A 26,363-nucleotide genomic window follows, 5' to 3' on the forward strand; every position below is an offset into this window, starting at 1 on the left:
TAACGCTTCCATGAACTCAGATGAGAGACACTTTCAAAGGAGGATTAATTGTCTGTTTTCAACTGAAAAGTACATCTTGTCTGCTTGAATAAACCTTGAAATTACCCTTTTTATTTCAGTTGATGATTTACTGTCTTTGAACCTGTCTGTTACAATTTCTTAGATTAATTCTGTGCTGTAAAAGTGGTATTGTATTATAGTAGAGGCTTATAAACAAGTTATGAAAAATCATTTGAGGTTGCAAATGAAAGAGATTAGTTGCATTACCTCTTTGCTATGATACCAGAACCACTGTCAGTCTTTGATTCTCCTCTTTCTGGGAATTCCCTCCTCTTGAATATTTCAACTACTGTTGAGAATATTGCTATTATTTACCAATTCGAGAGCCTGCTTTACAAGCAGAAGATGGCACTATGTGAGGGACCTATGGATTCCTACCTGTCCGTACTGGCTTCCAAGTTCATTGGCACTTGAACTGCTCATTTATCTTTCCTTTTTTTCGCATGCTGATAACACACAAGTAAAGACGCTGAATTGCAAGGAAATTTGTACCTTTATCTAACTCCAGGGAGCATCTTGTGTTGTAGCTGCTAAACCAAGGTAAAATCCCCAGTCTTTTATGTGCTAATTTATTACGCAGTAAAATAAAATGATCTTTGGGATTTCAGTGCGTTGCCCTGCTTTTAATTGGTGCAGAACAACTTCAGTTGATTTCAGAGGGATTTGGAGGTGCTCAGCACTTCAGCAAATCAGGCCACATATATTTGGGTGCCTAAATATGGATTCTGAGCCTCCTTGTAGGCACAGCAGGTAGGTGTGGATTTCGGTTTGCCTCCACAACCAGTGATTATATCCATGGTTATGATGAGGGCTTAGTATAAATGCACCAAATGTTGAATGGAAGTTATTCAGAGAAAGCTAATGCTGTCTAATGAAACAAAGGCTTAATCCTAGTTTAAGTGGAGTTGAGCAGCAGCGTGCGCGTGTTTCGCGAGACGAGGTTCTTTTTACACAAAAGCGCTGCCGGGTCTCAGCGTCCTGATCTATATTTGACATTTGCACATGGAATGTGCTGTTCAGAAATTTCGTGAGCTTGTGTGGGTAATCTTCTCAAAGATGCAATAACGAAGTTGTAAACGGGGGGTGGGAATTAGACCGGTGCTGCGATACCGCGCACCTTCAGGGTAGAACAGCGCAGCCATGAACGAAAGCCGAATCGCTGGTTTCGAGGCCTGTGTTCAATCCCGGTTACATCGTCGGTGAAAATTAGCATGACGTTTGTCCGTAACGGGCGGTGGTTTGTGTCACAGCTGCCAGCTGGGTGGTGGCAGTGGCTTGGGACGAGGTGAGGCTCCTGAGACGCGCTGATGGACTGTGTGCTGTGGGCAAAGCTGGAAGCGGGCACTCGCTGTGCCCGGCTTGATACCCTTAAGGTTTACATCTCTCAGCAAATACTGCATTTATAATGCCAAAGGTTTTTAAAGCGCCTAATAGTTACTGGATTTTTTTTTTTTTTTCTTCGAGCGTTAGTAAAAGTGTGCTGCTTTGTGCTTTAAAATTAATAGGAAATCACCCCACTTGATTGGAATAGGAAACATTTTGTTAAGTTTTCAGCTCTACGCATTCACACTAGAATGGGCTAAAATTTTGCACAGCTTGCAAAATTTCTAGGGCTGTGTGAGACTATTTACTAGCTTGAGTGCTTATTTAGTTTGACTACTTAATTAAATAAAATGCCTATTTTTAGACAGTGAAATTGTTAACAACTTCAGTAAAGTAGCTCCCGTGTAGCTACCTGTCAGGCAGTTTCTCTGTTTAGCAGGAACATGGCACACCTGCACGACCTCATGTTATTAATTTTTTGTGCATGCTACTATTTTACTTTCAACTTTTTTTTTTTTTTTGGTCACTAAAGGTTTACTAGAAGGAAGAAGCTCGCAGAAACTTCCTTATTGTCACCTCTCTCATTATTCCATGCGTCGTTCTGCCCCAAACCTGGCATTTTTAAGAGCTCTGCCCAGGAGTGGTTTAGAGATTTTAAAACCTGGAGTTTTTACGGCAAGTTTTGACTTACCCGTATTTACTTTGCGCTGACGTAGTAGCCACCTTTGCTAGAAATGGGTTTTTAAGTTGCCGTCTTTTAATCCAAGTTTTATTTATGAGAAATTACTGCAGGAAACATTCTGCCTGTGGGGGACTGAGGCGTGCTTTCGGCGTGGCGCTCGGCGGCAGAGCCAGCTGGTGGGCAGCAGCAGTGGTGGAGGGGTGGCTTCAGGACAGACCTGTGACAGGTAACTTTACTCGTGTTCAGGAAGACAGATTGCAGTTTCTGTGACGACTTCTTGTCAAAACGCCTTAAACACTTTTTTCTTCCGCTGTAATGATTTTGGCAAACAGTCACATTATATTTTTACATGCAAGTTTGCTGGTTTTTTTTCTTTACACTTTAAAAATGTTAAAATAAATCAAAATCCAGGGGTTCAGGTGCACAGTATGAACAATGTCAATCATTTATTGTACTGATAGGCAGGTTCACTGTTTCTTCACTGAACATACACAGTTGTATTTCACATTGCATAGAGAAAAGAGGAGAACAAGCCGGTGAGTAGTCAAATCACTGTGCGTGGAGCGAGAGTAAAGCGGGGAGAAGGAGCTAATCTTACTTTCGCTTTTTTGCGGCTTTTTTCAGCAAGGCCCCATCCTGCACCACCTGCTCCTTAACTTCCCGAGGCTCAGACTGGAGGGAGCCCAAGGCCATTAGACCATTCCTAAAACGGTATTTAGTTGCCTGAGTTCACCTGAGGAGTTCAAGGATTCATTTCAGTGGGAGTTCGGTGACTGTAATCTTGAAGGATCCGAGCCTCATTGTTTGAGACACATTTCAAATAAAATGCATTTGCTTCTGCTTGCTAAATAGGACACGGAGATGCATTTGAGAAGTTGTGTATAGCTAATCTGCTAACCTGGAATTGCTTCTGAAACAGCTGTATATGGAGGCAACATGGGTTTATTGGCTTTAAGACAGTCCAGTTTCCTTCGTACACCAGTACGTACTGGGAGCAACGGCCTGGACATTCATGGAGTTGTCTGGCATAAAATCGGGGTAAAGTAAAAAGGGAGCCAGGCCAAAAAACATTAAGATGCAAGAAGACAGGGCTGTTTCCATATTACAGTTTCCCGTTTAAAAAATACCTCTCTAGCATAGTAACAAGCAGAGCCCACCATGTAAAATAAATTACTAAATTGGTATAAAATCTGTACTACGTCTTTTGCTTCATTTAGTGTTAAATTTTAATACTATTATTATAGGTTAGTAATTCAGCGTAAGATTCAAGGAGGCACATTTTTTTTGAATATTTTTTTCCTTTACATGGTACAGAAAAAAGAATCCAGGAGATAGACAAACTAGACACCAACAATCTTAGGATATTAAATTTAATTATAGATTACACAGAATATGATGTAAAAACAGCAATTTACTAGAATAATTATAACCTGCAAAATGTGAAAATAGTTTAGAAAATGGATTGTCATATTCTCTGACACAGCAATAATCATGAAAGGTACACTTACAATATCATATGTTAATCTGTGTATTACCTATACTACCTGTCATTTAGCCAGGATTCCAAGACAGATTAAAGGCATTTATTTCTGAAGTGCCTGTGTTTAAATTCAGTAAAGTTAAACAGCTAGAGTGAAAACACTACATTTTTGTCAACTACTGCGTGGAGATCTATCCTGGATAAATGCTTTGTCTATACGCTATGAGTTCGTAATGAGAAGAGTAATTGAGAAACTGCAGAGAGCACAGACCTGTAAGTGCTTGGTTTAACAACTGAAAATATTTCTTAGTGGCTTGTTAAATTTTGGAAATCGAACACGCCAACATCTCTTTCCTATTTCAGACCTAGATCATATTTAATGTGAATTCATGTTTTTCATTTAAAAAAAACCATTTAGCTGTAATGGGGAAAAATATCTGTAGGCCTTTTTGTTGTGTAGTTCAACAAGAAATGTTGCGAGTGTCAAAGGATATGATGACCACAGCAATGTCAGCAGGTTTAATTTTTTTCCAGCCGTGTTTATGAAAGCCAAAAAAAAAAAAAAAAAACCAAAACCAAAATAAACCCCGACATATTTTAGTTTCTTTTTGAATATACAGACTGGCCCAAACATAGACATTCTCTTTATCAATCTTATTGTTACAAAAACTGTACATTACAAACAGTATAGAAACAAACTGAAAGGAATGTGCCACACATCCTGGCTAATTTTCTATATGCAGTTTAAAAATACAGCCTACTCCCTTATAGTGCACAGTTATTGTGTAGATAGAGTACATCACTAGTTAAGTGGACATGACAGGAGAGTTCTAGTTTTCCTCAGCACAGAGAATAAGAGCCAGTTCTGCTCGGTAAAGCTTTCCTCCATCGGACAAGGCCATGATGCTTTTCTTGTATGTCGCAAGGTTGTTAATGTCTAATTCCTGTTTAAAGAACAGATAATGCTTTATAATCCTGTTTAGTTACCAGCATGAACAAGTCTGCTTCAAACGGCAAAAAACGAGGGGCAAAAAAAAAAATAAAATGGGTATTCTCAGCTTGTCCGACAGTGACACATTGCAAATGTTGTTTATGTATTTGCATTTTATCCATATTGTAGCCGTATGTTAGATTGCCGAAAGCTGATGTCTCAGAAGCGAGCTTTTGACAGTGTCACTATGTAATCACAACTCCCCTAGTTCAGGATTTACACTGCTATGACTTCTGCCAGCATTTTTAGCTGTACTGTGACTTCGGGAGCCATGACTTAGAAGCTCTATATTTATCTTAATTGGGTGGATTAAAGTGTCCTTAAAATCCAAATTAAATCTAATCTCTAAGGGGAAAAAAGCCCTCTAGGATTACCTTTTTGTTCTTTTCACAGAGATCCTTCAGTAGTGCATCGAGTTCATTTTCATCTATATAGCCATTGCCATCCTGAAAAAAAACATTGAAGATAATTTTAAACGTTTATTTTTCGTTTCAGAGGATATGACTAGTTTTCCACAAATTCAGAAAATAAGTGCCATCAAACAAAGCAGTTAATAAAAAGGTTTTTTGAAGACTTACTTGATCATACATCTCAAAGGCTTTATTGAATTCTTTTGCACACATTTTGACACCCTAAATGCCAAAATGAAGAAAAAAAAAAATATCCATTAGTGACATCAGTTATGTGTGATGGTACCAGGTTACCTTAACAATGTGAATTTTCATACCTGAAATTTAATAAGAAAATTTTCCTGTACAGGGAGTAGTCTTTGGAGAGAAAAAAAACAGGGTCAAAATATTTAGCTGTTTCCGTAACAGCAAACGGTACACAATATTTGTTCTGAAAAGAAACAGAAGACATACCTGGCCAGTTCAGTAAGCTCCAACTTTCCATCATTGTTTGCATCAAACATCCTGAGCTGAAAGAATATATAATTTTATGTTACTAATCAAAATTAATCAGCATAATGAAGAAAACACGTCTTAGGAAAACTTAAATTCAATTAAATTTAGCCTTTATTTCACGCTGAAACGATGCCCCCCTGTTTTTATCTGTCACGTTTGCTGTGTTACACATGTATTTAAAGTACTGAAGAAGTAATTTATAGTAATTAACTCTACTGCAAAAGCTTGATAAGAAACCAGATGAAGAATTCAGATTAAACTACTGTAAGGTAGGTCTTAACCTGCCTACAGTGATGAATGTCCTGTGTGAGTCACCCGCATGTAATTATTTATACACGAAAGGAGCGTTGACGTGATAACATTTTACTTTTGACTTCGTGTCATGATCTGATACTAACATCACTATTCTCCATTCATAAAGGTGAAACAACTGTAAGCTAAAGTTCAATAGAATCCAAGGCATTCAATTCCTTAGAAAATAATAGACATTTCATTCAATGGGCTGCTAGGTGTAAATATTTAAGTAAAGATCACATTCTGTTTCTGTGATATATTTCGAGAAAAGAGTGAACAGACGCTGTAGATGATCACATTTTGTTGATGGTATGAAAATGGGAAATTAAGTGTCTCCAAATAATAATATATTTATTTCTATAATTTAATTATAAACGTAATTTGACAAAATATGTGAATACTCTTTCTAATAATTTTTAATCATCCTGTTGTATTAAAGTGTTTTCCTTTGAGCCCTTGAAAGCGTGAGCTCCTGCTGCTTGAGCGGCACAAGCAGCTTATATTCGCTATTAGAAGTCGATGGAGATATTACACCTGCGTGGGCCTTCCTCTCCCAGTTTTATGTCTGTATAGCTCCATTTTTCTACTTTCAAGTATTATTTTGCCTTTGCTGTATAAAAGAGTCACAAAAGCGGCAAACTGTACAAAAAATTGTTAGACGTTGTACTGAAAACACCACCACCCACGCTCCATCCCATCACTTTCAATCACAGTAATTTTAGATGTAATTTTTAGATAAGAGGGAAAGCGGCATCCTGTACTGAGAGAAGTGTATATCCTTTTAAAGGCAGAATTAGTGCCATGAAAAAAGAACCGATTTCACTTGGTTAATACACAATAAATGGCAAAGGAGACCAGAAAAGAGACCAATTCTATAAGCATTTATTTCTCCGTAGAACCCTGGTTGCTTTGAACACTTCCTCTCCTTGTATAAAAGCATCTGTAGATGCATTTCCCGTGAAAGGAGATTTGCATTTGGGGGAGGTAAGCAGCAGCAGCAGCTGTGAAGTCAACATATTTTGTATTTTGATGGGTTGTTAGTGGCTGGCTGTGCTTGCCGGCAGCTGCTCAGGACCATATGTTTTCTATTAGTCGTCTTTTCTAGTTTCTGAGGAGATTATGAGAGAGCTGGCTTTATGCTTTATTTCTTACTGCTGTTAATTCTTTGTCGTTATGTCTCTCTGCAGAGCCCAGAACTTAGAGCACGCTTTAAGACGAAGGTTAAAAAGCTCCCTGCATTAAAAGGATATATGTTATCTTCACCAGTGAATAAACAGTGACAATTCTAGGTAAATGGTTTATACTTGTGCAACAAACCAGCATTTTCCAGGAGAAACACAAGTTTGGATGAGCCATTCTCAGGCCCGTTTGAGGGCTAGTGTGTTTACCTAGCACATTTTTGATTGCTAAAAATATTTTATGATGAAAACAAGCTGGTAAAACAAAATAATGTAGCGTTACGCATTTCCTGAAGACAAGACTTCTGAGTCTGTCTTTTCTTGAAACCTCCACTCAGAAGCCAATACCGGTCCCTACCATGGAGCATCATAGCTGTGGGGTGGGAGGAGCGCCCCAAGGATGGGCTGATTTAAGGCCAGGGAGGTGACAGTTTTGTCCTAGTGTTTATCTAAAACATCTGTTTCTCCTTCAAGTGGGGGAGAAGGAAAGAATGAGATGTTTGTAAGTCTCAAAGACCACCATACAGTGATGGCTTTTAAAACAAGAGACAGACACTAAACAGACACTACAGCACTGAAAGAAGGCAAAAGAGAGAAAGTAACCCCAAATAACGTAATTATGACAGGTAAAATTTTTCTCCTATCAACTGTGAAGACTTCAGTTTTACAACTAATGGCACAGGGAAGCGTAACAGGGGAAAATAGTATGGTGTGGACTGATATTATATAAACACTAAGAAGACTGAAAATTCCTGAGCTTTTTTTTTTTTAAGCAGCACTGAACACTGCCCATCAAAAGCTCTGTAGCTGCCAAAGTACTTGCAGTGCTCGATGCCACAGTCGTTTCTCTGTGGCAATGACATAGTTAGCCTAATTTGGACCTGGTGGAGCTCCAAGTCATTTGGAGCCTTCCAGTGGCTAAAGATAAAGAGAGTTTGGATTAGTCCAGGCTTGATGAAATATGCCTGTGAATAATCTTACCATTATTTCTGTGTATTCTGTTAGCTTTGAGTCTTCAATCTGCTTATTTGCTTTCTGTAGTAAATCTTTCAAGAAGCTCTGTTAAAATAAGAAGAGTAATAGGTGAGCTTTTATCTACAGCATAAAATGCTTGACTTGCTAACTTCTGACTAAAGTAATGGGAAATACTATTTTACTCCCACTTTAGTATTTCCTGCTGAAGTTCCAAATAAGTATGAAAAGAAGTGGTAATTAACAGCTAAGAACATAACAGTTTCTTTTGATCAATTCAAGTTTTATTTGGAAAAAGTGACTCATAAAACTTTCTGCGTTGTATGCCGTTTTTTGTATTGTGATTTTGGAAAAAATAGTTTGGCTTTCAAGTATTACTGCTTCCTAATCAGCTCTGTCAGTAAACTAAACTAATTAACCTTGAGTCTCCTTGAAAACTGGGATGCCTAATCACTTCTTGCAACATAGGAACAATTTTACAGAAAAGATCAATGATTAATCAAGTTTTCTCCTTGCCTATGGCAGTACCCGGTGCTAGAAGTGAATGTTAACTTATGTGGCTCCTTCCTACCTTCTATTTTAAAAGTGTGCAGCCAGTTTCAGTGGGTCTTTTTTGAATGAGAATTTGATATGGTTATCACATGACTTTAAACACCAGCCATTTGTACTTTAAAAAATAAGATTATTTCCATCCATTGAGTGGTTTAAATTTCTGTACTAGATCTGAGATGTCCATATGCCTGTCAATGCTTGATGAGGTACCTAATTACTGTCATCAATTGGGGTGTCATTGTCTTCGTGGAATTTTGGGCCACATTTCAAGACAGAAAATGGGGTAGCTCATAAGAAAATCTATTTGTATATAGATGACATTCTTGAACTTGAATGCAACCATGTCAATAGTCAGATGGCTAATACCCGCTATAGTTCTCCCAGTCTGGCCCCCTCCACGGTGGAAGGCCTGCCTGGTAGCTTGTATACAAAGAGCATGACTGAAATGTTGCAAATGGAGGCATGTTTAATATTGTGTGCTTTCATGGAAAATAGAACTGGAAAGGGCATTGAAAGGCTGTCCAGTCCATCTCCATGTCTCAAGACAGGAGCATCTACATCTAAACTTCCTGAGTTACTGTCTGATCTGAGCTATCGCCAAACCTTTCCTAAATACAGGCAGTGATGGAGAGTCTGCCTCCCCCTTAGGCAACATATTCCACTGCCGTTACTATTGTTAGAAAGTTTTCCTGATTTCCAGCTTAAATTTCTCTTACAAAGTTGTGAGTGGGTGTATGGTGTCCTCCTCACATAGCAAATACTTAAAATGTTTGGGCTTATCAAGAAATACTGATCTAAAAATAAAACTGGACATTTATGTCTTATTTTCAATATGTTAAAATGGCCTGTTTCTCTGAGGCGGACAAAATCTTGAAGAACAAGAGAGATAGGGCCATTAGGGATCCAGTTAAAATGTCTTCCTTCCTCAGCTGGTCCTCAGTCAGCCCTGCCTTTTTAAGTCTATTTTAAATGATAGCAGCTGGCAACAGTCCTTAAGGCATCGCCTAACAGCTGGAGAGTTCTCAAGTGGTACGTGCATGGCCTCCTCCTGATGCTACAAACTTTAGATACACCAACCTGCTGCCACCAGACAGCAGAAGAATGGGCTCATCTGCATGAGGGTTACCTTGAGGTAGGACCCTCGGCAAATGTCACACAGATACCAAACTCAAAGAAGGGAAAAGGAAAACAGATGTGAACTGTCTGTTGTGGATTCCTCTTCTGAACAGAAGAGCTGTAAGGATTTCAGACAATTTGATCTCCTGGTGCTTTAGTTAATAAAGCTTATGTAGTTCTTCTTTAGAATACCACATATGGGCAAAATAGTCCAAATTAGATGGATAAACACCACTAGGTCTTTCTCTTGCTGTGAACTGAATTTAAAGCTACAGTAAAGCATCAAGTGCAGTTGAACTGTGGAAAATGGTACCTTTCTACTTGGAGTCTGCTGTACATGAGCACCTCTCCTACAAGGAAGGGCTGAAAGAGCTGGGACTGTTCAGCCTGGAGTAGAGAGGGCTTGGGGCGACCTCATCAATGTCTAGAAATACTTAAAGGGAGGGTGCAGAGAGGATGGAGCCAGGCTGATGGCCAGTGACAGCACAAGAGGCTGTAGGCACAGACTAAAACATGTGAGGTTCCCTCTGAACATCAGGAAACACTTTTTCACTGTAAGAATGACTGAGCACTGGCACAGGTTGCCCAGAAAGGTTTTGGAGTCTCCATCCTTGGAGATACTCAGAAGCCATCTGGACATAGTCCTGGGCAACTGGCTGTAGGTGGCCCTGCTTGAGCAGGGGGGTTGGACCAGAGACCTCCAGAGGTCACTTCCAACCCCTCTGTGGTTCTGTAAGGCTGGGATTCAGCCTCCACAAATTTCTGTTAGTTTTCTGACGCTAGTTTTAAGGTTTGTTAACTCTGCAAGGCTGAGGTGGCTAATGGAATAACCTCGATTATGCTCTTATTTTGTGCATATTCAAGCTGATACCAAAATCCCACCAAGTTAACCAAGCAGGGGCAACATAATTCCAGTTGCGTTAGCCTAACAGTATTACAGGGAACTGTAGGCTTACAGGATACTTGAGAGAGCATGATCTGACCTGCAGCGTAGTGATTAATGGTAGTGATGCCCTTAGGGAAAAAATCAACAAAACATCCCTCGTCCCTAATATACCAAAAAAAAGAACAACATAGCTTTCAGAGGCCTATCTTGCTTTCTTAATCTTTCTTACTTCTAAGCTAGAGTACCCGCTACCTTGAGTCACTTGAGACAAACATTGATCTGAATTAAAGCACGCTTTAAAAAACATTGATCGGATTAGAGTTTCACTTTAAATAATTTGCTGGCGATAAAAACATCAGCTAATCATATTGCTTTCCCGTCATGTTTGAAATGCAAAAACATGAACGGGTGGGTATCTGAAGAAACAGATGGCTGTAATCCAACGCCTGGTCTCATGTCGTGCCTACTCATAAGTATCGGTTTACCTTGAGCTCCTCAGAATCAATGAAGCCACTGTGGTCGCTGTCATATTTTCTCCATGTCTGCAATCAGAACGTGAATGCTTTAATGATATATTTATGGCAAGCGGGTCTCGGGTGATTTTACAAAAGGCAACTTTTCATACTGTACCTGCATGAAGTCTTCACTTGACTTTAGCTGCTGGCACCTGAAGAACAACAGGAAATTCTCTTCCGTCGGTAATATCTGAGCAAGCTGTAACAGAATTTAAGAAAGATTAAATTTTGATTCTTCATTAGGCCAGCTGAGCCTGTAAAAGAATGTGAAACTTGTTAAAAGAGTATGGAATTCTTTGTGCTCATACTGCGCTATTTTGGCCCCACAGGGAGCTTCATCCTGTTAGCTCAAATGTTTGGAAGATGCCTCTGAAAGGCTTCTGGCTTGCAGCTTTGCCACGTTCACCAAGGTCAAACAGAACTGAGGTCCGAGAGAAGGGAGGGAAACAGCACTTTACCGAAGGGATAGCTGGTGAGAGAGGGGAAAAAAGTTCACCCCTGCAGAGTTAGGATCGGTGGTGAAAACCTTGGAATCGGCATGAAGGGAAAGCATAACGCAAGGATGTTTAGAGGATAAATGTGAAGGACCATGAATTAACAAAGTGATGAAAATAGACTACTCACAGACACTGAGGAAGAGGAGAGAGGAACACTGACATGAAGAACACGTGTAAGGTAAACAGAAAAATACATGGAAAAGCCAGGAGAAAAAAAAAAAAAAAGAAAGTGGGAAGGGTAAGGGGATGGCAACTGGTGAGCATTTGTCAGGCACAAAGATGTGTTCAAGAAGAGCTATAAATACCAGAAAGAAATCAAAAGGGCTTTTAGCCCTGCAAAATCAGGGGTGGTTCTTCCAGTGCCTCAACTCTACAAAAGGCTTTTTTAAAATCAGACATTATTGTACTGATTATTGAAAACGTTCATTTACTATAACTCAATTTTGGCAAGTGACAAATGTAGAAGATGGAGAGTATGCTGTATAATTTAATGTAAAATCATGATTTGTTTTTAACAAAAGCCCAATATTTTTTTTCTGTCCTCAAAATGTATGAAATGTGTTTTGATTAAAGAAAACTTTCTACTTGAAGAATAGACCAGCTGTGCTTACAAGGAAGAGAAAATGGAGAAAGACGGATTTCTTAGCTGCATTCTTTTGTGAAAAATATCATCTGCAGACTTTCTGGAGCCCCATCTTAAAATTTTGATTCAAATCTTTGGTTTTCTGCATTTATTTCACACCCTCAAATCTCTTGTTCTGTCTATTTCAGTGTTATTGCCTAATTGCTCAGGCGTTTTTTTTGGGTTCTAACGGCGCCGTAGGTGACTTCAGCTCTCCCTCTCACTCTGCAGGCACAACAAGGGGATGGAGACAGATCTCTTGCTTCTCTGAAATTATCTGTGCAAGGAATTAGTTATATTCTTTAAGTGTTGGTACAACTAAAAAGACACATCAGAGCACTCTCCACAGGGAGATGGAGCAGCTGATGACAGACTGTCAGGGCCATCAGAGTGTTCTGAGCGCTTTTTCTAAATGGCCGAACACCAAACCCAATCAACTTAAACAATGTGTGTTTGTCAGCAGCTTTCAAAACCTACTCCATTATAAATAGCATATACATGTGTGGGTAAGTACATGTTCATATGTATGTAGTAGCTGTTACTGTGTGTAACTCAGTACTGATTTAGGGAAAAATTTCTTTATTTCTCCCAACACAGGGGAGCTTTGATTTTTAGAGTAAATCAATATTTCCACTTAACAACAAACACGGAATGGAAGAACTGATTATAATAATAAGCGGAGTTGGGGGGAAGGGACTGATTATGACACCAGGAAGGCTTTACATGTGTGGAAATTATAAATAAGACCTAGTTTGTGGGACCTTTTATAAAGTCTGGTGAATAGTAAAATAGTACAAGGTGCAAGGGTAAATGTGAAACAGTAACATTCCAGAGAATCATTAACAGCTTACTAGCAGCACCAAACTGTATTTGAGGTACAGAATATATTACCTGTGGAAGAAAATTACCTTATTTTAAGCTATACCTCTTTGCCCCCTGTAAGTCTCAGGAGAAAGCACAGGTTTTTATGTTACAAAGATGTAGTAGTTCAATATCCAATATTAGCTCAGGCTTCTGCCAAAAAATGTGTTTGGTGTTTTCTTTGTTTTGTACCCTTTAGCGGAATAGAAACAATATAGCTAAAGGGCAGGCCAGTTCTCCAAGCTTATGCATCAAATAGCATTAAATTGCTTTTTGTGGAAAACTCTGCATTATTAAGGGATGAGATTGTGTGGAAACAGGCTCAACTTCCCAGTCCCAGCTATACCATTAAGAGAGGAAAGATGGAAACCTGGTGCTAATGACGTCTCTAATGGCGACGTCTTTGTGAGGATAAGCACAGGGGACTCTGTGAGCATGTTTGAATAAGGGTGCGGACCGCTACGAGTTCGTGTATATGGCAGCAATAGCGGTTTAGTGAGAATTTCTGTGAGGTCTGCTGCCTTTATGGAGAATGTTGGCTATTTCTGCATCGTGAGTAATCGAGGACGACCACAAAGCCTGAGACTGGCTTGAGTCCTCTCTGCTCAGCTGCAGGCTGAGGTACGTCTTTATAGGTTACCTAGCAGAAAAAAAGACTCTCGGTACTTAAAACAATATCAGAATGATTTTCTATAATGCATTCTCTAAGTAAATTCTGTTGATATTTAATGCTATTTAAAATTCCTTTCACCTAATAACAGTGAATTTGCTTTTTAAAATCCTATAATAGGGAATAGGAGTACAGAGAATATTTTATGCTAATAAGTAGTTATTTTTATGGCATGAGTAAGCTTCAAATGATTTGAATGTGGAATTACCGCTGTCCTGAGTTTCGAAACCTTGGGTTTCACATCCACATCTTAGTGAAAGCGTTGACCTGAATGAGTACAAAAGGTGAAAGAAAGGTCCCTTACGCAATGACAAGCAAGTGGACAGGTCAGACTCTGCCTTTAGCTGGAGGGCACTGGATAAAATCTAATGAACTAACTGCAGTGTGTTTGCAAAGACAGAAACGACACTTAATCTGAGTTGGAAATCCACTCCTTCCTCTGTGAAGCCACCCAGGCCTCCTCCTTATCTCAGTCAACAGACCTTTCCTGAAAACTCATTATTCACTAGGATGTTTTCCATCACGGGGTATTCATTATGATGGCTGGGAGTCTGAATGGCTATACACAGCAGATGCTATACAATGTTTTTAAACAACATTCATAAACTTTTTCAGAAAAACTATTTCATGCACTATGGAAATATGAGAAGTCTGGAATTACTGGACATTTTATTTATAAGGAAGGAGAATCAAGTCCAAATACCAACTTTAATATCATACTGCTCTGCACGTACAACACATTTTGTCTGAGTCCCATCAGCACTTTCCAAATCAAGCTTCATGCTGATGTAAGTGAAATAAAATATAGCTATTGGGTTGGGAAACTGCTATATTAAGGGAGAAAGTCCCTTCAGTCACTGAACTGTGTACTATTCACTATTCAATGGCTTCCGTGGATGCTGAGCACGCTTGGCACTTCACTGGGGGTGGTGAGCACCGCACCGTATCAGGCCCTATCGGATTTGCTCACCTTTACCCATTAAGTCAATAGCAGAATCAGAAATAGAATTTGAAAGGTAAAACTTCCAGTTCTCTTTCCTAAGCCAAGAAAGTCTTTTTCAGGCACTGTCTACGCGTTCTTCTTGCATCCAGTGCTTGTTATTACACATCTGCAAAAATACTAAATTAAATAGGATTCTTCAGTACCAAATGAAGAAGCATTTGTTAGTCCAAAACCAAACAATCCGTTAGTCCAACTAACCACTAGTTCTTTTTAGATGCAGAACTATTCGATCAATGCTAAGTATTGTCAAAAGATGAATTTTTAAAAATCAATTATAACTGCAAGTGAAACAAACTGTTCATATTTCCATGGTAGTTTAGTCATAATTACATGCACATTTAAACAAGTGTATGCAATTCAGACACATGACAGAGGAGAAAAGATACCCTCAAATGATATATTATATCAGCAGTGATACTTCCTATTGACTTTTACGGATTCTATTCAGTCCTCTGTTTTAAAATTAGCTACTGACCCAAAGTTAGTCACTGTAGAAATTTTGCAGACCTGGCTTGTTTCCAGCTGTTTCTTAATTAGCTCTCTAGGTCAGATTTCTTATTATCAGAAAAAGATATATAATAGCATTTAATAATAAAACCGCAGTCTCACTGCACTCAGAGTGACATAAATGAGTCGTAGATTTAGGCTTGAAAAAGTGACTTCTCAAGCTGTAACCCAGCAAACTCTCCTTTTTGACTTGCAGCGCTGAACAGTGAAAGCAAGAGAAAACACAATGGTTCCCCCTTTCCTAGCAAGTTGCCTGAATTATAGTTACTAATACGTATGTACTAATACTAATATGTATGTACTAATACTAATATATGTAACTAATTGTTGAGCGGCTGTATGTGTAGGAAGGGGCTGGTTATCTTTGCCCTCTTTAGAAAGTAGGAGTAAGGAACAGGGGAGTTTTCTGCCTGAAGTTCTGTTAAAGTTCAAGAAAGGAATTCATAAGAAATCTTGATCTTTCACAAGCTGGATCTATTAAAATTACTATTATACTATTAACATTAAAATATTGTTTAACTTCGACATGATTAACCTGCTCTCTTACCATGTATGTGCTTTTTAGAACAGACTGCATACAGTGATCGCCCAATTGCATTCGCTTCTGTGTTATCCTTACTGTAGGAGTGGTTCAGAATCGTAGGTAGAAATATATCAGATTTACCTTTCACAATTTAAATTTCTAAAATACAGTTCTTAACAGCTTTGCAGGAAAACTAAATTGCTGTTGCTGCCCATTTGTACTGAATAAAGCGTGCAAAGTTAAATGAAATGTAGTGAAATGTCTGGAGAGGGGTTAGGAACACCTTACTTTTTGTTAATGAGAAAAGCTCGTTAGTGAAAAAAATACTAAAGATCTTAAGACAGAGGGAGAAATTTTCTGTGTAACTAAAAATCCAAAATATTTGCATGTTATGCTCACATTGTTCGGTGCTAAATGTATTTTCTAGAAGTAAACGTGTCAGTCTTTTGTTATAAAGTAACCATCTTACCTCAACTATTCCTATTTTTCCATCAGTAGTCTTCCCATATTGGTCCACAAAAGCTTTCATTTCAGGTGTTAAATCCTATAAAGTTACAATGAGAGAAACATTACTTTAAGATACAGCGAAACATATGTAAACTTACGTGAATATTAGTTGCCAAATAATATCTACTTTTAATGAAATAGGCTTACTGCAGCTAGATTCCTCAAGTTTAAATGAAATTGAGTATTTTTTTTATCATGAATAATGTCATTGTGATAGATTTTACTTCCTAAGGAATTATATTATAGTCAGTGTGAATGATTGGCATCTAAATACTTAGAACTCCTATTTTAGTTTACAGGATGAAAAATTATAGAGAGAGATGTGTTGGAAGATGTGTATAACAGGTCCTTTGTTTAAGAGGATGACAGCGAAGTTCATAGGTAATTATTAGTCAATTTTCTCAGTTTTCACTTTCAAATTAGTAACTTGAAGGCAGTGCAAGATCTTTCAAAATAAGGAACATTTCAGTATAATACATCTGAACACCAAAATAGCCTTTCCACGTCTTTGAGTTGATTTTTCCTGAACAATGGATGCTATTTAAGCCCGAAAAGAACTCATCACGCTATCGTATTTTTCCCTGTTTAGTATTTGGTTATCATAGAAACAGAGTCAAAATGTCACCGCTGAAATGTAGAGAGGCAGATTTAGGAGGGAGAATACTTTGAGCAGTACGTCAAATCTGACAGACTAAAGCCGGCATAATTGTTCTTCATATAAATTACGGTCCCTGCTCTACATCTGTTCGCTAAAGGCTATTCGCACCCCAGGCTACAGCAAAGGTGCCAGGCTTGGGGGTGAATATCTAAATATTTGATTTCACACTTCAACTTGACTTGCCTTGCTTTGGTATGAGCCACCATCAACCTTCAATACTAATTAAACTTTTGACTTTCTTTGTACTTCTTATAGGTGTGAGCTAGTAAAACCATGCAAGCAAGAATCAGGACATACAGTTATATCAAAACAATGGACAATTCTATGGTTATATTATAGGTGAAGACACAGCAGTCCTTGGAAATTAAAGGTTTAGGTGCTACAATGGGTCTGATTATACAGGACCTAAGTGATTCTGTCACTGGAGACACAGGGAATCTCAGCTGTATAAAGTCTGTTGTAGTTTGTCCCAAATTTCAACTGCCACAGCTAACTAAAATGTCAGTTCCTTGTAGATGATACAATCATGGCCTAGTATCCTATTTCTGTCAAAGTCATCCATGGCAGGCTAGTAATTTGCCACGGCTTTAATTAGAGATGTGGTTATTAATACAATGCACTTCAATGTCACCTTTCATCTGATGATCCCAAAGTGGGGACAAGTTTGCTTAGCAGATAGAACAGAGAATTTAGACACCTGGATTTTAATTAGTCCTGGTTAAATATTTTACTAATCTTTCTAGTAGCAGCTCCGCAGTGCCAGACAGCGTTGAAGGAGGCACAGCTGATTTCAGGTTAAAACAGGATGCTCATCCTCTGGTACGTTACTCAGAAAAGGGTGTCTTTGGTGTTCACTTCACCTGCTTTTGAGCTGCTTGATGTTCGAAGACATCAAGTTATGACATTTGAGTTACGTTCTTCAAACAAATGTTTTCAATCAAAGAAAAACTTGCCTAGATTTAACCAAGTCTAGTGCTAAACTTGATTAAGAAACTAGCGCTTCACGCCTCAGTCCCCCCCCTTTTCAAACATAAGAGACGCTTATCCAACCAAGTGGAGCTGTAGAAGAAAACAGCTTTTTTTGATATAATTTGAAAATGTAAGGATAGATGGCACTACAAAAACACATGACTGTGTTCATAAACATCTATTAAATCACATATTTCTGTGGAGAAATATTGTCATCGTCTCCATATGCAGAGAAAGTGAGAAACAGATGTGGAATAGCTCAGATGAGATCCACCTATTGACTCTGTGTCAACCCCTGTGTTAGTCACTTGTACCGCACAGTTTCTTTTGGCAATTGGCATACCTGAGCAGAGAAGGTATCGCATACACGTGGGGCACAATAAATGGAAGCTATCGAAGCTATCCTTATATACTTATACAGCTTTTATCTTTAAAAAAAAAAGCAGTTCTTTCAACATGTCTGAAAGTACATCAGATCAATTCATTCTCTACCACAGTGCATGAAGTGAAAAGACATAGCGTTCCCAAAGAAAAGCCCAAGCCCTAAAGCCTCCAAGTACACATCCACCCTTTGAGGCTAACGTGAATCAGGCTGCATGCTCCGTCTGAGAAAAAGCAACTGTGAAAGTACAAGCTTGCCGAGTGGATTAATAAAGGCATTAGAATTAGAACATAATTAGAACAGTTCTGTAGTTGGGAAGAATATTGGGAAATGTTAAACCACCCTATTCAATGACAGAATCAATGTGATTCTTTAATGCCTATGGCATGACTGATGTAAAATCCAGCTATGAAGAATGCATAATTGAATATTTCAAAAATAGTGAGCAGGAGAGTGACCTGAAATGCAGAAGTTAATGATGACAAAGAAGCTTGGGGGTGTTAAAAGAAGGACAGACGAGGAAATGACATATAACCTACACTAGTTTCTCAATGTGTCCCTTCTGGCAAAAGAAGAGAAATTTGAAGCTACGGAATTAGTGTCCCATGAGACAAGACATGAACTAATGAGATGCTTGTTTGGCAAATGAGCCTTCAGATCCAAGAATCAGCTTAGATTTGAAGCCTAAGATGACATAAATCCATACTCCAGAAAAAAACTTGAGGGATGAAGGTAACATCTACCAAAAGCAGATACCAATGGATCAAGTACTGAATTTGATGTTGCTACTGTAGGTTGCTCTTTTCAGCAGAACACTCCAAAAATAGGTTTGACTCAGAGAAAATAATTAATTAATTAATTAAACACCCAAGCATTTTTAAAATATAGTGTGAGATACAGGCAGAGGTTTTTCTTTTTTTTTTTAAAAAAAGGCATAAGTGATTAAATTTGTAGCAGGTAAGAATAAGGCTTTTCTGTGTTACACTGAGCAGTCTCTGTTTTTAAGAAGAGATGCACACTTACTTTGAGAGAGAAAAGAATGTGATCTTAAAATGATAAATATTTTTTTCCTTGAGCTTCTAATTATTTTTTAAACTACTGAATAATATATAAGCATTTCAACTAAGAATGCCATTCATACTAAATATACACAGGCTTTAATATCTCCATTCTAATGGACACGCTTAAGTTTCCTGCACTTCAATACAGAAGAGAGATTTCTTCTGTTGCAATACTTGAAAGGTATTAAAGTTGTGTTTAGTCTTGTCTGTGAAAATAAAAAATAGATTTTCTTTCCCCCCTCTAAAAAACACACACCTTTCCCAATTTTCTGGGGTTTTTTTGTTTGTTTTGGGTTGGTTTGTGGTTTTTTTTTTGAGTTGGTTTGTTTTTTAAATTTAGTTTAAACTTACTTACACTCATGAAAATGAGTGGCTACACCAGCGGCTGTAAGAAGAATTAACTGGTACCAATACTGCAGTAACATTAGAGGCATTGCTGGGACAATGACAGATTTTCAGATGCATGAAATTCACACTCAGAATTAGTAAGAAGATACAATTGTCCACAAAACAAATTAATATGCATATGATTTTTTTTTCATTTCCTTCTAAAATATACAGCAATTTGTAAAGCAAAGTTAATGATTGAAAAGCTATTGCTCAATTTGGAGGTATTCTTATATGAAGTAGCAATTTATTTCCCCCATGCACACATGCCATCCAGTTAAATTATCATTTTATTTTCTGTTACTTCAGAAGTTTTTTAAGATAGAGTGATTTAAATTGATTTAATTAGGTTATAAATTCAAGTTTGATGCTAAGTGGCCTGTTTTAGAAAACAATCGTTTTAAATGAAATTTATTTCTTTAAAAGATTCACTTCTATTTTAATTCAAATATTTACATGGAATCTTTCATTTCTTTCTCTTTCTTCTTTCTTTCTTTCTGTCTTTCTCGCTTTCTCTCTTTCCTCTCTTCCCTTTCATTCTCTCTCTGTTTTATTTCCTTCTTTCTCTCTCTGTTTTTTTTTTTCCCATGCAGGTTTGGTTTGGAGGAAATTTATAACTAGTGCTTTAATAACTCATGCAGAGAATTGTTTTGGCGGCATTGTCAAAAACTTTGGTGTCCCTCGGAACAATTTAAACTACCAGGGTTCAGTATTCATACTCCTGGTGTTTAAAACTGATGAAGGGCAAAAAGTGGTTAGCAATCATCTGCAGATCTATTTGCTGACCACCAAGGGGCAGAAATGTATTTCAGCCCGTACTGCCCATTAGGTACAAAACTAAAACAGAGTCCAACTAACTTGAAGTGATGTTTTTTCTTTTCTTTCTTACTTTTTCTCTCTTTCTTTTTTTTCTTTCTCTTAGTATCAGTACATATCTGTCTCAGGTAAGATTAATTGCAATGGGATAAGATCCCATCCAAGACTAAAAGGTAATGTCCATACATTTCTTGACTTTTCTTTTTTTAAGCGCTGTAAGAAGCATCAGCTCGTAGCCTGGCAAGGTGTGAGTGGGACCTGCTCTCCGGGGAGGTGGACCCTGGCCTCGCCTTTCCAAAGCAGATGATTTATTTCATTTGCAACCTGCTGATTTCTAACCAAGCTACTTCCCTTTGCCTGGTGAGGCAACCGTGTGATGGCAACAGAGAACAGAAGGAACGGGGGCACTGGAGTTTGCTCAAGAAAACTCTTCTTTCCCGGAGAAGACAGATAAATGGGGCAAAACGTTAACCTACCAAGCCTGCCTTCTTCCGTGCCTGCTGCAGCTCCTGGATGAAGTTTTGTAGCTCCTTCCCATCCATGTACCCATTGCCTACAACAGAAAGAGTTACGGTTGCGGCCACCGCTCCCTCCAAACTCTCTCCGCTCTTCAGCGCTGGCAGGGACGTCTCCGACCCGTCTGCTCCCTCCCGGCGGAGCGGCTCCCTCCGCCCCTCGCCCGGCACCGACCCCAGCCCCTGACGGCTCCGGGGCGGCGGGCGCGGAGCGGGGCCGGGGCTGCTTTCGGGCGGGGAGCGGTGGGGTCCCCCCCAGCCTCCCGCGGGCCTGCCCCCCTCCGCCCCCCGCGCCCCCGCCGCCCCGGGGGGGAAAAGGAGTCACCGTCGGAGTCGTAGTGGTGCCAGATCTCGAAGAACTGGGCGGCCGAGATCTCCACGCCCTGCAGGTGGGTCTCCGCCGTCATGGTGGGGGCGCGGAGGGGCGCGGGGCGGCGCGGAGGGGGCGCGGAGGGGGCGCTGTCCGCGGTGCTGACTCTGTCCGCGGCCGGCGCGGCGACGGCGGCGACTGCGGCGACGGCTCCGACGGCTCCTCCCGCCGCCGCCCCGCTGAGGGCTATTTATGGGGCCGTCCCGGCCGGGCCACTCCCCCCGGCGATGCCCTCCCTCTCCACGGGGCCCGGCGCGGCCTCCCCGCCCGGCGCGGGGGGGCCGGGGTCTTCCGCCGGCGGCACCGTGGCTGGGGCCAGCCCGGCGGCACCCTCCCCGGACCCCGCGGCTGAGGGCTCCGGGGACAGTGGCGACCTAAACGTGGGTCGGAGTGGGGAGTGTGCTAGTGCCGGGTGCAGGCCCCCGAGCAAAGGGATCAGAGGTGGGTGACCCAGGAGTTATTGCGGGTCCCTTGCTGAGGGAAAGTGTGTCCATGAGACGTGGCGAAGCGGAGGGCAAGCACAATCTACCGGTGGAGCCATCGGGCTTCCCTCTGGGAAAGGGTCTTGGGTGTCAGGGCATGGCTAACAGCACTGCAGGGTGTCCTGGTACAAAAAGTCCGTATGGGACAATCATGTGGGGCGTAAGGAATCCATTTTTCACTGCTCAAAGGAAACTTGCAGATAGCTGCACACAGACTTAATCTTTGAAGAGCTACAACCCTTTAAATTGATATTCCCACTAAGATATCATGGGATATTGAGATATCCATATTGAGATAGCACAAGAACAGGCATGGTAGACTTGAATGTGCTGCCCTAGCAGGTAATTTCATCCCAACAATTAAGTATGGAAGGCTTCATTGGTAAGCTCTTTTCTTCCCAGTGCCGAGGTGTGAGGGACACTACCACAGTCATTTCTGACTGGGCAAGAATGTTTTTTGGTAGATCAGCTTTGGAGACATGCCCTCCTATAGCAGTGGGTTGGTGGGAGGGGACAGAGCATCTTACCAAAGATCTTCCTTTTCTCGCAGGGTAACATGGTATCGTACTAGTAATAATTATTAAGTCCCTTTTGGGATGACTCATTCCAGTCATTAGGGTTACCTGGGTACCCTGAAGCACTGAAACTGCCTTTCTCCTTCCAGTAATATCCCTCAGATGCCACATGGAGTTAGCACGGTTTGATGGCCGAGATGATTGGCTGATAGGATATTGCCAAATACAGTAGGTAGTATAGTAAGGATGGCAGATCAGAACAGCCAGGAAACCTGGGAATCTCCATGTGTTAAGTTATTGACATGAGCAACAGTAGGACAATAGTGCGTTAAGACTCACATATAGCTCAAGGATATGAAAAAGATGGAATAATGCAGAACAGAAGACAGCAAAGTGCCAAGGGGGATGGATAACCCAGCAGGATGAGAGGTGGATGCTTAGTTAATGGCTGACACGTCCTGAGAGGGATTTCAGTAGATTGGGTGGCTGAAATCTTGTATGCATTATGGAACAAGATGTGGGCCTAGTGATTAAGTAATCATGAGACCTTATACTTGATTCCCTCCATCTTTCCATTCTCCTGTTTCTCCACCTGTTATGTGCAGCTTTCTCTCATTCTGTTGCTGCTGTTTGGCTGTGAGTTCTTCAAGAGATACATCATGTTGGTCTGTATTTTGAGAGCTGCTGAATAAAGCAGCTAAGATGAAAGACACAGGAATCAGATCACTGATCCCTTCAGTTAAAAATGTTTGTATCAGTGAAAAGTGTTCAGAATAGTTTTACAGCCACAAATACCATTATACACTTGCAAAAGGACTGAAGAAATTTTGAATATTTCCTTACAATGAGGCTTTGTGTTTTTCCATGTGAAAAAGAAACAAAATTCATGGCCGGGGCAATTTACCATTAGGAACTGTTTTTCAGTCATGGCTTTCTCAGAGTAGTGGGAGGCAGATGCTGAAACTTCTGCAGTCTGCCTATGTCTTGTCTTGAAAACACAAATCTGAAACTAATGTGTTTCCATATAGTAGCAATGACGACAGAGAAAAGGAGAGAGGATTCACGAGGCTTTTTTTACCAGAAGTAAGTACATGGCACGGTCCTGGCCTCAGCGAGCAGCAGCACAGTGACTCGAGCCTGGGATTATCCTTTGTACTTGGAAAAGACAACGAGGTGCCAGTGACGCAAGGACACTGGAAGGAGACAAAGGTAGAACTGGCAATTCCATCATTTTTAGATAGCAGAGGTCTGTGCCAGTGAGGCAACTTCTTGTATTTGCCAAGCGTATTGAATTACTCCATTCAGTGCAGAATTTCGGCTTCCAGCAGCATGGATGAATGGAAACCTGTTTTGGCAGTCCCCTGACTTGCATCTTATGTTGATTTGCTCCTTGCTGCATACAATTTTCCAGTGGCACATCAAATCTTGTGCTTGTTACTTTTTTCCCTGACCCAGAAGTCTGTAGCTGAATGGGAGAGAAGAATTCGCGTTGTTTGGGGCCAGCCCAACCTTGCTCATCTGACTGCTCAGACTTTTAAATGAACAGCATCTGTAATGTTTACATTTTCAGAAGTTCTCAGAATAAAATGTTTTACATAGGTCATATGTAGCCAGGAGGGTTTGAAGGAAGTCTCACAGGAACTTTCAAAATATGCTGCTTCTCCCCACCAGAAATATGTATAATCATGCGCAGGTAGGATACTTGGACACGCTGACCACTCATTATGCTAATATCTACAAAATCAGCGCTGTCTACAGAGCATTTATGCATCTTTGTGCGTTCTTTGTAAAGTAGTGGATCAAGGTGAATGGGTTTGTATGTTCTCACTGCTGCACTTCAGATGATCCTGCACAGGCATAAAAGTAGCAGACATTTCCTTGCAAAAATGATCACTTATATAACTAACCGCACACCATATTTTCATGATTAATGAATTACCAAGCCGCCATTCATATTTAATCCCACTGGACTCTGCTTCTTATGCAAAACTAAATCGGAAGCTGGTCATTTCAATTCCATGAAGCTATTAATTTCCATTGAAAGAGGAAGCACTGGAGAAGATTTAAAAATGCAGATATGCATAGGATGTGATCCATAACCCAATGAAGTCCATGCAAATTTTTCTAGTGACTCTAGAGGGGTTTCTACAAGACAAAGTCCTTCATATTCTCAGAAATTATATGTATGGTGATATGCATATATACACATTGATTAATGAATTACTTCACTGAGAAGCCCAAGCCTTGTCATTCATTTTAGCTAGAGCTACTTGAAGTTCTCCTTACAAAAAAATGAGCCAGATCCGTATCTGGCAGAAGTCAGAAATGCTACACTGATGCCAGCTGGGAACTTGACACAGAATCTAAGTGACTATGATTTTCTTTGAAAACATTTTTTGTTCGTAGCTGTTCTTCAAATGCTTTTCATTAATAATTTTTTGTATGTGGGGTTTCTGAGCTTCCCTAGTGCTGACTATCAGACTTCTATCTTCACTCTCTGAAAAGCGCCTAGCTGTAATATTCCAAGGGTTTTTCAAGAGGTGTGGAAATCAAATACGCCAATTATAATAGCAATCCAACCTAAAATATCCCCCAAATAAAAGCAAGAAATAACAGGATAAGTAATTCTCATCCAGAAAGCACGAATATTTCAGTATCATGTGAAGCATCACAAACTTGGATTTTGATGAGCAGAGACCAAAAGAAACCCAATGTAAGAAATTTTCAAATGAGAAACATGAACAACACAAATGCTCCAGAAGGACAACAGAAGTTATTACTCAGTTATTCTCGGTTCACCATCAAAAGATGCATCAAAGCCAGGGACCATTGTGTCACCTCTCTTCTGAGAAGCCAAATTCATGTATGATCTTGAGGTGTGGCTGGATTTCCTTTATCACCTTCTTCTTTCCCATTTGATGCTTAGTGATAATTAGTGGCACAGTCATTCTTGAAAGATGTAGAAGGAAATTCTGATCCTCAGTAGTTATTCCTCGCTGCAGTCCTGCCTTCCTATAGAGATTCATCACAGTAAGAAGCATTTTGAAAGAATCATGAATCATAGAATCACAGGGTTGGAAAGGACCTCTGGAGATCATCTAGTCCAACCCCCCTGCCAGAGCAGGGTCACCTACGGCAGGTGGCACAGGAATGTGTCCAGGTGGGTTTGGAATATTTCCAGAGAAGGAGACTCCACCACCTCTCTGGGCAGCCTGTGCCAGTGCTCTGCCACCCTCAAAGTAAAGAAGTTCCTCCTCATGTTTAGGTGGAACTTCCTATGTTCAAGTTTGTGCCCATTGCCTCTTGTCCTGTCTCTGGGCACCACTGAAAAGAGCCTGACCCCATCCTCCTGACACCCACCCTTTAAGTATTTATAAGTGTTGATAAGATCCCCCCTCAGTCATCTTTTTTCCAGACTGAAGAGATGCAAATCCCTCAGCCTTTCTTCATAAGAGAGGTGTTCCAGTCCCCTAATCATCTTGGTAGCCCTTTGCTGCACCCTCTCCAGCAGTTCCCTGTCCCTCTTGAACCGGGGAGCCCAGAACTGGACACAGTACTCCAGGTGTGGCCTCACCAAGGCAGAGTAGAGGAGGAGGATGACATCCCTCCACCTGCTGGCCACACTCTTCTTGATGCAGCCCAGGATGCCACTGGCGTTCTTGGCCACAAGGGCACATTGCTGGCTCATGGTCATCCCGTTGTCCACCAGGACTCCCAGGTCTCTTTCCACCGAGCTGCTCTCCAGCAGGTCAGCCCCCAACCTGTACTGGTGCATGGGGTTATTCCTCCCCAGGTGCAGCACCCTACACTTGCCCTTATTGAATTTCATAAGGTTCCTCTTTGCCCAGATCTCCAACCTGTCCAGGTCTCTCTGTAGGGTGGCACAGCCTTCTGGTGTGTCAGCCACCCCCCCAGCTTTATGTCATCAGCAAAGCTGCTGAGGGTGCACTCTATCCCCTCACCCAGGTCATTGATGAATATATTGAAGAGGACTGGACCCAGTACTGACCCCTGGGGAACACCACTCCTCACTGACTTCCAACTAGACTCTGTGCCCCTAATCA

At 40.5% G+C, this 26,363-nt stretch overlaps 1 protein-coding gene across 1 annotated transcript; it reads right to left on the reverse strand.

Moving 5' to 3' along the window:
* Positions 1-4,038: 4,038 nt before the first annotated feature.
* On the reverse strand, positions 4,039-21,485 carry CALB1 (calbindin 1). The gene is made up of 11 exons (XM_063327170.1): positions 21,258-21,485; positions 20,894-20,970; positions 16,107-16,181; positions 11,070-11,153; positions 10,925-10,981; positions 7,895-7,972; positions 5,400-5,455; positions 5,264-5,303; positions 5,115-5,168; positions 4,911-4,982; positions 4,039-4,489 (listed from the first exon to the last, which is right to left on the reverse strand). The coding sequence occupies exons 1-11, from the start codon at positions 21,337-21,339 to the stop codon at positions 4,376-4,378; spliced, it is 789 nt and encodes a 262-aa protein (XP_063183240.1). The 5' UTR covers positions 21,340-21,485; the 3' UTR covers positions 4,039-4,375.
* Positions 21,486-26,363: the final 4,878 nt, after the last annotated feature.

This window comes from Chroicocephalus ridibundus, chromosome 2 (assembly GCF_963924245.1).
Source record: "Chroicocephalus ridibundus chromosome 2, bChrRid1.1, whole genome shotgun sequence".
Classification (NCBI taxonomy): domain Eukaryota; kingdom Metazoa; phylum Chordata; class Aves; order Charadriiformes; family Laridae; genus Chroicocephalus; species Chroicocephalus ridibundus.

Coding starts and splice junctions, on each gene's coding strand:
- CALB1 (XM_063327170.1), bottom strand. CDS start 21,339: ATGACGGCGGAGACCCACCTGCAGGGCGTGGAGATCTCGGCCGCCCAG. Junction 4,983..5,114: donor CCTTTGAGATGTATGATCAA/GTAAGTCTTCAA, acceptor GTTTTTTTTCAG/GATGGCAATGGCTATATAGA. Junction 4,490..4,910: donor TCTGTGAAAAGAACAAAAAG/GTAATCCTAGAG, acceptor TTCTTTAAACAG/GAATTAGACATTAACAACCT.